The 12,371-nt window shown below is 45.5% G+C and overlaps 1 protein-coding gene across 6 annotated transcripts in view; it reads left to right on the top strand.

Moving 5' to 3' along the window:
• LOC120929096 overlaps positions 1–12,371 on the top strand; it is a 197,712-nt gene that overhangs the window by 63,659 nt on the left and 121,682 nt on the right. For all 6 annotated transcript variants that reach the window (XM_040340307.1, XM_040340309.1, XM_040340308.1 and 3 more), the window contains 2 exons: positions 3,231–3,271; positions 8,112–8,188. In XM_040340307.1, coding sequence (XP_040196241.1) covers positions 3,231–3,271; positions 8,112–8,188 — 118 coding nt within the window. The remainder of the gene's footprint in view (positions 1–3,230; positions 3,272–8,111; positions 8,189–12,371) is intronic.

Below are 12,371 nucleotides of genomic sequence, written 5' to 3'. Positions count from 1 at the left end.
AGGGGCCACAAATGAAGAGTAGTGCAGTCGTAAATCTTTTTTTCACACAAACCAAGTAATTTCATGGGTATAGACCCTTCCTGTCTGCCTGTATATATAAAGATAAGATTTACGTCTGAGTGTTCCTCAAGTCCAGAGGGACGGGGAGTAAGTGAGCCCAGGTCTTTCTGGTGTAATAATCCCAGATAACGTCTTGCCCTGGTCCCAGTCCAAATTACCCTGGATCCCTATCATAGTTAGGGATGAGCTTCGAGTTCGAGTCAAACTCATGTTCGACTCGAACATTGCCTGTTCGCCGGACAATTTGGGGTGTTCGCGGCAAATTCAAAAAGCCGCGGAACACCCTGTTAAAGTCTATAGGAGAAATCTAAAGTGCTAATTTTAAAGGCTAATATGCAAGTTATTGTCCTAAAAAGTGTTTGGGGGCCTGGGTCCTGTCCCAGGGGACATGTATCAATGCAATTTTTTTTTTAAAACGGCTGTTTTTTCGGGAGCAGTGAATTTAATAATGCTAAAAGTGAAACAATAAAAGTGAAATATTCCTTTAAATTTCATACCTAGGGGGGGTGTAATGTTAGCATGTGAAATAGCGCATGTTTCCCGTACTTAGAACTGTCTCTGCACAAAGTGTCATTTCTGAAAGAAAAAAAGACATTTAAAACTGACTTGCGGCTATAATGAATTGTTGGCTCTGGCAATTCAGAGCAAATTCATTCATTAAAAAAAAAAATAGCGTGGGGGTCCCCCCAAATTCAATTACTAGGCCTTTCAGGTCTGCCCCCCCCTCTTTTCTGGGATAAGGGGTCTGGTGTGGATTTTTGGGGGAACTCCACACTATTTTTTTTTTTAATTTGGGGTGGAGTTCCCCTTAAAATCCACACCAGACCTGAAGGGTCTGGAATTGATATTTGGGGGGAACCCCATGTCATTTTTTTTTAATTGACGGCGGGGTTCCTCTTAACATCCATTCCAGACCAGAAGGGCCTGGTAATTGAATTTGGGGGGACCCCCACGCTATTTTTTTTTCTTTTATGAATGAATTTGCTCTGAATTGCCAGAGCCGACAATTCATTATAGCCGCAAGTCAGTTTTAAATGTCTTTTTTTCTTTTTAGAAATGACACTTTGTGCAGAGACAGTTCTAAGTACAGGAAACATGTGCTATTTCACATGCTAACTTTACACCTCCCCTAGGTACGAAATTTAAAGGAATATTTCACTTTTATTGTTTCACTTTTAGCATTATTAAATTCACTGCTCCCGAAAAAACAGCCATTTTTAAAACTTTTTTTGCATTGATACATGTCCCCTGGGACAGGACCCAGGTCCCCAAACACTTTTTAGGACAATAACTTGCATATTAGCCTTTAAAATTAGCACTTTAGATTTCAAACGTTCGAGTCCCATAGACTTTAATAGGGTTCTAAAGTTCACACGAACATTTGGTGTGTTCGCAAGTTCTGGTGCGAACCAAACAGGGGGGTGTTCGGCTCATCCCTAATCAGAGTCTAAATAGACCCAATCAATCTTCAGACTCAAAGCAGCTGGATCAGAAAATAGCGGTTCCCCTAGTGTGCAGGTGCACACTAGGAATGGATGTCACTTTTGCGGCATCCTCGTCCATTGAATTTTCTGCTGAGTTTAAATACCAAAGCTTTCCTGACCCATGGTAGACCTATGGGAGGCTGGACATGAACAGACACTACACTGAAAATACGGAAAAGGGTGCAGATATTTTCTGTTCATTTTAGATTTGATAGGACTTGGAGGTCATCAGATGCAAGGCCTGGTTTTCACTTATGCAGGTTGAAGTTTGCATATTGCAGGTACATTTTGCATTTTTCAATACACATTTTTGATCCATTAACCACTTCAGCCCCGGACCATTTTGCTGGTCAATGGCTGGGCCACTTTTTGCGATTCGGCACTGCGTCGCTTTAACTGACAATTGCGTGGTCGTGCGACGTGGCTCCCAAACAAAATTGGCGTCCTTTTTTCCCCACAAATAGAGCTTTCTTTTGGTGGTATTTGATCACCTCTGCGTTTTTTAGTTTTTGCGCTATAAACAAAAATAGAGCGTCAATTTTTAAAAAAAATTATATTTTTTACTTTTTGCTATAATACATTTCCCCCAAAAATATATAAAACAAACTTTTTTTTTCCTCAGTTTAGGCCGATACGTATTCTTCTACATATTTTTCATACAAAAAATTGCAATAAGCGTTTATTGATTGGTTTGCGCAAAAGTTATAGCGTTTACAAAATAGGGGATTGTTTTATGGCATTTTTATTAATATTCTTTTTTTACTAGTAATGGCGGCGATCAGCGATTTTTATCGGTACTGCGACATTATGGCGGACACTTCGGACACATTTTTGGGACCCATTTTTGGGACCATTGGCATTTTTATAGCGATCAGTGCTATAAAAATGCATTGATTACTATAGAAATGTCACTGGCAGGGAAGGGGTTAACACTACGGGGCGAGGAAGGGGTTAATCATGTTCCCTGGGTGTGTTCTAACTGAAGGGGGGTGGGACTGACATGGGGAAATTACAGATCGCTCCTCATACATTGTATGAACAGACGATAGGTAATTTCTCTCCCTGACAGGACCGGGAGCTGTGTGTTTACACACACAGCTCCCGGTTCTCGCTTTGTAACGAGCGATCGCGGGTGCCCGGCGGTGATCGCGCCCGCCCGGGCACGCGCTTCGGGGTCGGGGGTAAGCGGGGGGCGCGCGAGATGATGTATAGTTACGTCAAGTTGACCTGCCGCCGTATAACTACGTTATACGGCGGCTGGTCGGCAAGTAGTTAAAGTCTATGGAACCAAAAAACAGAAAAAAGTCCCTGGCCCTTCCCATAAAATGCACATATGTTAACTACATCCATAGGAAACAATGTTAAATGGACTGTAGTGTGTTTCTGCAAAACTGAAAACGCACTAAAAAATGCATAGGTGGAAACCAGGCCTTAAAGGACACATGTCAGTTTATATCCAGCCACCCGAGCAAGGCCACATAGCTTTAGATCAGGTCTGCCTGAAAAAACTGACAGGCAGACCTGGTTCTAATTATTTAATTCCATAACTACTCTGTAACAGCCCACAGTGAGCAACATGTTTGCATAGCCTGTATACGTTCTATTGCAGTTATAAAATGCTCCTGTTTATGTAAATGTTGACAGTGCACAGTATTTAATAATTTGTTGATGTCATTGATGCCATAGGAAGTTCCAGGACCATCTTCTAAGACATGCCTTGTTCAAATGTAAGTTATATTGTTTTATTAAACTAGAAGTAATACATTATGATTGAATGTGTGTTATTTCTGTGGTCATTTTTTTCCCTACCATGAATAATGTAAATCTCATCTTAGGTGACACCTTTCAAGGGGTACAAAGAAAAGTGGTTCATAGGACCTTATCTTCTTACTAGTGGCGGCTGGGGTTTTTTTATTTTTTGGGGGAGCAACAAACAACAACCTCACCCCCCTCAAGGTAGCCGGGGGTCTAGCACTTATCCAATCTGGGTGGCGGGCTGCGGGCAGCAGCTCCAGTGTCCTCTCCTCCAGCAGGGTTGTTTCCACTGTGCATCTCCTCTCTCCTCCTCCTAGGCGTCCAATAGGATCGCCTGACATTTTGGCGAAACGGGTCTCACGACCCATTTACTGATTGGCGGGGAGGAGATTTAGTGTGAACATAGCGAATTTTCATTCGCTATTGTCAAACAACTGGGTGGGATCGGGTCAGAGTGCTCTGTGCCCCTAGCCCATTCTTTTTTTAAGCCTATTAGAGCCTCTGGCTCTAATCACGTGCTTCAAAAAACCCTCCCTCCCATTGGAATCCATAGTTGGGCACGCTGGCCCAGATTCACGTAGAGCGGCGTATCTTTGTGCGGGCGTATCGCATCTCATTTGCGCTACGCCGACGTAACATAGAGAGGCAAGACCAGTATTCACAAAGCACTTGCTCCGTAAGTTGCGGCGGCATATCGTAAATTGGCCGGCGTAACCCCGCCTAATTCAAAGTAGGAAGGAGGTGGGCGTGATCTATTAAAATGAAGCGTGACCCCATGCTATTGAAGGGCCGAACGAACGGCGCATGCTCAGAATCACGTCGCATATACTCCCTAAGATACGCCGGCTCAATGCCTACGACGTGAACGTAACCTACGCCCAGCCCCATTCACATACGACTTACGTAAACGACGTAAAATATGACGGCTGTTCCGACGTCCATACCCTAACATGACTTACACCTGCTATTTGGTGGTTTAACTTTACGCCGGACGTACGCCTTACGTAAACGGCGTAGATTACTGCGACGGGCGTAAGTACGGCGTATCTAGGTAATTTACATATTCGACGCGTAAATCAATGGAAGCGCCCCTTGCGGCCAGCGTAAATATGCGCCCAAGATACGACCGCGTAGAAGACTTACGTCGGTCGTATGAAGCCAAAATTCAGGCGTATCTTGTTTGATGAATAAGGCGCATAGATACGACGGCGCATCCGTGGACTTACGCGGCGTATCATTAGATACGTCGGCGTAAGTCTTTCTGAATCCGGGCCATAGTATGTAGATCAGGGGGCCAGACGCATAGATAGGGGGGCAGCACATGTGCACCCCTAATGGACGGGCCGCAACTTCTTCTTATCTTTTCTCTTACCCTTTCTACAAACAGCTCAAGGAGTAGACCTGGCCATGTTCACTATAGGGGGTGTACAGGACACTGAGAATGTGTCCTGGATGGTAGGTACATTTCCCTGATATTTGAGTTCTGGTCCCTTTAAGGGGGACAGTTGCAGAGACATTGCTGTACTTGGGTTCTAACCCATGCAGGGTGAGGTGTTCCGGGTTAAGTTTGGCTGGAGAGGACTGACTTCCTGTACACTTTGGATTGCTAAATTTATATTAGGGACCCTAGATTTTCGAAGGTTCAAAGAGACTTGAGTTGGAAGAGCCTCCAGACCCTGATTACCAGGACTTTGGTCCCGAAGGGGTTAAGCCCCAGGTGAGGGGGTCTTGGAAGGCAGCAGAGGGAAATCAGCACCTATCAGTTCACACTAATGCAAATTAGATGCAGGTTTCCTCGCATCCAAAGTGCATGACAGGAGCCTGTGACTGGCTCTCAATGGAGCCGGTTCACACAGCTCTTGGGGAGCCGCGGAGTGGGTTGCACAGCGGTCCTGTGTGTCTTTGGCTCAGTTTCAGGTCCAAATTCAGGCAAAAATTTGGGCCTGATTCATCCCTGAAATGGAGAACAGGGACGTACCGGATCCCTGCTGTGAGCCACTCCACACAACAGTGTGAACCCAGCCTAAAGCCTGACTTGGGGGTCACAGGCACTGTTTGGGTATTCTGACAGCTGCAGGTGTGGCTGGCTGAATACAGTAGCCATTAAGGAAGTTTTTCCATCCACACAGTTTAGCATTGATGGAAAGAGCCGTTATATTTCATACGTTCAGAAAGAAGGGGAAGATAGCCGCTACAGGTAAGCGCACCGCGCAATCAATGTCCTCTCAGGCCCCATACACACGACCAAACATGTATGCTGAAACTGGTCCGCGGACCAGTTTCAGCATACATATTCGGTCGTGTGTAGGCGCGAGCGTGCAGAATTCCAGCAAACATTTGCCCGCCGGGCCTTTTCCCAGCGGGCAAATATTCCTGGACTTGTTTTAAAACCGTCCGCTGGAATCCTGCCCGCTCGGACATGTATGGTCGTCTGTACAGACCTACCGTACATATCCGAGCGCCCGCCGTCCCTCGCATGCGTCGAATGACTTCGACGCATGCGTGGAAGCATTTAAAAGGCAAGCCCGCCCACGTCGCCGCGTCATCGCCGCGGCGACGGCGCGGACACGCCCCGCGTATTGTTTACGCGCGGACTTCTGTACGATGGTTAGTACAGCCATCGTACAGAAGTCCCCAGGCAGACATGTACGGTGAAAACGGTCCGAAGGACCGGTTTCATCGTACATGTTTGCCCGTGTGTACCCGGCCTCAGAAACAGATGGGTGCCGGCAATACACGAAGCAAAACTTGAAAAGGAAGGTATGGACAGCCGCACACCAATAAGCCTAAAAGGGTGGCCTTTATTGATGAAAAGGAAAAGGCACAATAAAAACAGCAGACAGTGGGGTAATAGCTGACGCGTTTTACATTGGAGTTCAATGCTTAGTCATAGCTAGCTATGACTAAGCATTGAACTCCAATGTGAAACGCATCAGCTATTACCCCACTGTCTGCTGTTTTTATTGTGCCTTTTCCTTTTCATCAATAAAGGCCACCTTTTTAGGTTTGAAGGTTAAGTTCATCTTTAGGAACATGTTACACCTGTATTATGTTCTTTAACACTCTTCTCCCAGCGCCAGAGGCCCCCCCCCCCTATTTTTACAGCGTCTTGGGGTTCCTCATATTTAAAGGGGTTGTAAAGGATTTTTTTTTCCCTAAATAGCTTCCCTTACCTTAGTGCAGTCCTCCTTCACTTACCTCATCCTTCCATTTTGCTTTTAAATGTCCTTATTTCTTCTGAGAAATCCTCACTTCCTGTTCTTCTGTCTGTAACTACACACCGTAATGTGAGGCTTTCTCCCTGGTGTGGAGAAAGCCATTTGAGGGGGGAGGGGGCGAGCAGGCAAGTCTTTGCAGATAGAGAAAGAAGCTGTGTTAGTGGGTGTTCTGACACTCCTGCTCGCCCCCTCCCCCCTCAAGAGGCTTTCTCCACACCAGGGAGAAAGCCTTGCATTACTGTGTGTAGTTACAGACAGAAGAACAGGAAGTGAGGATTTCTCAGAAGAAATAAGGACATTTAAAAGAAAAATCGAAGGATGAGGTAAGTGAAGGAGGACTGCACTAAGGTAAGGGAAGCTATTTAGGGAAAACATTTTTTCCTTTACAACCCCTTTAAAGTTGTCATGACTGTGCATGGCTCTGCCCACATGGCTGCATCATTCACTAACAGGTATCTGTGAATGAATAAACTAAGTACCATCTGTACCAGTGGAAGATGAACTTGCACTTCTCAGTGTGGTGATCAGTACACTCATGGTACCTTGACACTTCTGAAAGCCCATACAGAGGTTACAAGATTGCTGGCGGGAGAGTCTACAGGATCCTGGCATTGCATCTGTAGACCACTGATCGCAGATGAATTGTTTTCAGGCTTATGTGCGTAAAAAAATTATATATGCACATTTATATCCTGCAGACATATATGTAGTAGTTGAACTTATAGGGCCAGATTCTCAAAAGAGTTACGACGGCGCAACACCATTTGCGCCGTCGTAAGTCCTAATCTGGCCCGGCGTATCTATGCGACTGATTCTTAGAATCAGTTACGCATAGATATCCATTAGATCTGACAGGCGTAAGGCTCTTACACTGTCAGATCTTAAATGCAATTTTTTTTCCCCGCCGCTAGGTGTCGCCTCGTCGTTTTCCCCCGTCGTCTATGCAAATTAGCTATTTACGCGGGATTCTTGAACGTACGCGCGGACGACGCAGTGAATTTACGACGTTTCCGTAAGCGTAAACTTGCCGCTGCTATTATGAGGGGCAAGTTTACGAAGGTCCGTCGTATGCCATGTTAAGTATGGCGTCGGGTCAGCGTCGTCTTTTTCCGTCGTTTTCGGAAGTCGTTCGCGAATACGACTTTACGTCAATGACGCTCACGTCAGCGTCATTGACGTTTTCCGTCGTGAGCTGGAGCATGCGCACTGGGCTATTTTTATGCCCGGCGCATGCGCAGTTCGATCGTCGCGGGGGCGCGCTTAATTTAAATACAAGCCGCCCCCTTTGAATTACGCGGCCTTACGCCGGCCCATTTACACTACGCTGCCGCAAATTACGGAGCAAGTGCTTGGAGAATACGGCACTTGCTCCAGTAATTTGCGGCGGCGTAGTGTAAATGGCTTACACTACGCAAACGCCGATTCTATGAGAATCTGGCCCAAAGCCTTTAAGAAATGGCCATACTGGGCCAAAATGTGTAACATTCTCCTCTTGTGTGGCCTTACTGTAAATGAGGCATGAAGAGGTTGATAACATGCATTTCATTATTGATCGGAATTGTACTGATACAAAATTCTGAATTATTTTTTGCAGAGATTTTTATATTAGAAGTGATTCTGGATCTGATGGGGAATCATCAGAGCCAAATGGTTCCAACTCTGCTCAGATAGGTACGTCTGCACTGTATTATCAATGAGAATTGGGAGTGCAACCATAACATTTGTTTTAATGCATTTATACTGTTTATTTCTGACTATGTGACCTTATCTGGAGGATAGTTAATAAAAACCTAACCTTAAGGCTGGGTTCACACTGATGCATGGAGCGGCTCACAGCAGGGGTCTGGTGTCTCCCCGTTTACTGTTTCGCCCTGGTTCACATTGGTGCGATTTGACATGTCAAATCGGCAGCAATTGGTGACAATGGAAGCCGCACAGATTTCAAAAAGTAGTTTCTGTACTACTTTTTGCGATTTCCATTGACATCTGTGCAGAATCCCGCACAGACGTCTGTGAGATCGCCGCTGAAATCAGGACTGACATGCGGGAGTGAAACCGGCTTCATTCCAGCAGCTCAGTGTGAACCTGGGCTCCAGGTCCAATTTTCAGTCCACATTTTTGTCTGAATTCGGACCAGAAGATGCTCCAGAGATGTGTGAGAACCGATTCCATAGAGAGCAGATCACAATCTCCTGAAATGCGAATTGGATGCAGTGAAATCCCACATCCAATACGCAATAGTGTGTACCCAGCCTGAAGATTCTAACCCTTTGCGTATATGTAATACCCATACACCAGAGTGGATTCTAACCCTTTGCGTATATGTAATACCCATGCACCAGAGTGGATTTTCACTATTGCATTGTTTAAAATATTAATCACTAGAATGTTGTCCAGGTACAGGGGGCCAGATCCAGAAAGAAATACATTGGCGCAGCGTATCAGAGATACACTACGCCGCCGTACCTTACCTGGCGTATATTCAAATCCTCAGCAAGTTCGCGCCGTAAGTTACGGCGACATAGTGTATTTCTGGCGGCGGATTTGAAATTGGGCGGGTTGGGGGCGGGTTTCATTTAAATGAAGCACGTCCCCACGCCGAATGAACTGCGCATGCGTCGTCCCGAAATTTCCCGCCGTGCATTGCGCTAAATGACGTCGCTAAGACGTCATTTTTTTAACTTAGACTTGAGTTACGTCCATCCCTATTCACGGACGACTTACGCAAAAAATAAAAAAAAATAAAATTTAGACGCGGGAACGGCGGCCATACTTAACATGGCAAGTCTATGTATACGCCGAAAAATACCAGCTTTAACTATACGCCGGAAAAAGCCGACTACAGACGACGTTAGAAAATGCGACGGCCGCGCGTACGTTCGTGGATCATCGTAAATCGCTAATTTGCATACCCGACGCGGAAAACGCCACCCAGCGGACGCCGAAGTATTGCATCTTAGATCCGAAGGCGTACGAAGACGTACACCTGTCGGATCTAACCCAGAAGCAGTCGTATCTTGTTTTGAGGATTCAAAACAAAGATACGACGCGGGAAATTTGAAAGTACGCCGGCGTATCAGTAGATACGCCGGCGTACTTCGTCTGTGGATCTGGCCCAGGGTATCTATAATTTTAGACAACACAACACACAACAAATATAAGTCTGTGATGATATATGGAGAGCTGGAAAATCAGCACTGTCTAGTCTACACCGGTGATAGTTTTATAATGTCTATAATTGCAAAATAAAAATACTGCGTAATTTACAGTGCCTTGAAAAAGTATTCACCCCCCTTGGCATTTTTCGTGTTCTGTTGCCTCACAACCTGGAATTAACATGGATTGTTTGGGGATTTGCATCATTTAATTTACAGAACATGCCCACAAATTTAAAGATGTGTTTTTTTTTTTTTTTTATTGTGAAGCAAACAACAAATAGGACAAAATAACATAAAAAGTCAATGTGCATAACTATTCACCCCCCTTAAAGGGTCACTAAAGGATTTTTATTTTTTTTAGCTAAATAGCTTCCTTTACCTTACTGCAGTCCTGGTTTTATGTCCTCATTGTTCGTTTTTGCTTTGATGTTGCTGTAATTCCTCTCTGTTCTGTACACTTCCTGGTTGTCTGTTTCCTGATCACCACAGTACTGGGAGATTTCTCACTGTGGTCACTAATCAAGGAGGTGGTGATTACTGTGTGTCTAAAACTCCTCAGTACCAATCCAGTTTAGTTTTGCAAACCCTTCACTGCCCTCTATTGGCTCTCTGGCTCTGTACATCAGAAAACCAGGAAACAACAGCAAAAACTAAACTAAACTGTAGGCACATTATATGATTGATTTTTATCTATTTTTAATCATTTTTAAAAGGAATCAGTTAACTATTATGTCTCTATACCCTGTAAACAGTCATTTCAGAAAAAAAAATGTTTTCCTTTAGTGACCCTTTAAGTCAATACTTTGTAGAGCCACCTTTTGCGGCTTTGACAGCTCCAAGTCTCTTTGGATAAGTCTCTATGAGCTTGCCACATCTTACCACTGGGATTTTTGCCCATTCCTCCTTGCAAAACTGCTCCAGCTCTATCAAGGATGGTTTGCACTTGTGAACAGCAATCTTTAAGTCTGAACACAGAATTTCTATTGGATTGAGGTCTGGGCTTTGACTAGGCCATTCCAACACATTTACATGTTTCCCCTTAAACCACTCAAGTGTTGCTTTAGCAGTGGGTTTGGGGTCATTGTCCTGCTGGAAGGTGAACCTCCTTCCTAGCCTCAAATCACACACAGAATGGTACAGGTGCTCAAGATTATCCCTGTATTTACCACTATCCATCTTTCCCTCAACTCTGACCAGTTTCCCAGTCTAGACTGCTGAAAAACATCCCCACAGCATGATGCTGCCACTGTGAGGATGGTGTTCTTTGGGTGATGTGATGGGTTTGCGCCAGACATAGCGTTTTCTTTGAATGGCCAAAAAGTTCAATTTTAGTCTCATCAGACCAGAGCACCTTCCTCCATACATTCTGGGAGTCTCCCACGTGTCTTTTCGCAAACTCAAAGCGTGCCATTTGTTTTTTTGCTGAAAGTAATGGCTTTCTTCTGGCCACTCTGCATAAAGCCCAACTCTATGGAGCATACAGGTCATTGTCGTCCTATGTACAGATACTCCAGTCTCTGCTGTGGAACTCTGCTGCTCCTTCAGGGTTACCTTAGGTCTCTGTGCTGCCTCTCCGATTAATGCCCTCCTTGCCCGGTCTGTGAGTTTTGGTGTGCGGCCGTCTCTTGGCAGGTTTGCTGTTGTGCCATGTTCTTTCCATTTGGTTATGATAGATTTGCTGGTGCTCCTAGGGATCATCAAAGATTTGGATATTTTTTATAACCTAACCCTGACTTGTACTTAACAACATTGCCTCTTACTTGTTTGGAGAGTTCCTTGGACTTCATGGCAGTGTTTGGTTAGTGATGTCTCTTGCTTAGGTGTTGTAGCCTCTGGGGCCTTTCAAAAAGGTGTGTGTGTGTGTGTGTGTAGCACTACCCCCAAAGGAGCTGCTGGTTTGTTTTGGGTGGCATGTTACCTCTGTATCTCTGCCGTCTAGGGTACTGGATGACAGCTGCAGTAAAGTCAATATCCACACGACAGGTGTCTTTTCTGTGCTTTTATTACCCAGCCGGGTAAAAACGATAAAACAGTAGAAAGGTGAAGGGATAGCAAATAGGAGACAACAGACTCAGGTGTAACTGGATATGGGATACATTCCTGCTTCCAACGACAACTTTACTTCGCCACTCCAGCTGGAGTGGGTATAGTGCATCTGGACAGGCCTCTCTCACCAGCCTGGCAGCCAGAGTGTCACTCGGATGAATAGGATTAAGTCTCTGCCACAGACCCTGAAGATTGGAGACAATTTCGGTCCAAAATCCCTCTTGACTGGATTTAGCACCCGGTTCTCCTTCACATAGCTTTTGGTTTGATCAGACACTGATAGGCGACCCACGTCCAGCCTCTCAGAACAAAAGTTTCCTCCGATGAATAGACAGGCCTCTCCTGAAACACCAGCCTTGTGCTCGGTATCTCCCGGACAGGTTCCTCATCACTCAGCTTCCTCCAATTGCATGGACAGCCCAGGACCACTTGGCGAAATAGAAACCCAGCAGACTCACTGGATCCACAATCTAGGTGAATGCACTCCGGACCAACGTAGTCCCGGAGCCAGGAGCACACACGCACACACTCCGGCCAGGAGGGCTACACACGGGGGTGGTGGGACGACTGCCTAGCTCAAGAGCGGGAACACAGCGACCCCTAACTAATGGCGTCTGCCCCTTAAATTCCCCTCCCCAACATGCACAGTG

This window comes from Rana temporaria, chromosome 2 (assembly GCF_905171775.1).
Source record: "Rana temporaria chromosome 2, aRanTem1.1, whole genome shotgun sequence".
NCBI classification, from domain to species: Eukaryota; Metazoa; Chordata; class Amphibia; order Anura; family Ranidae; genus Rana; species Rana temporaria.
The sequence above is the reverse complement of the archived record's forward strand: the minus strand, read 5'-3'. Positions and strand labels throughout refer to the sequence as shown.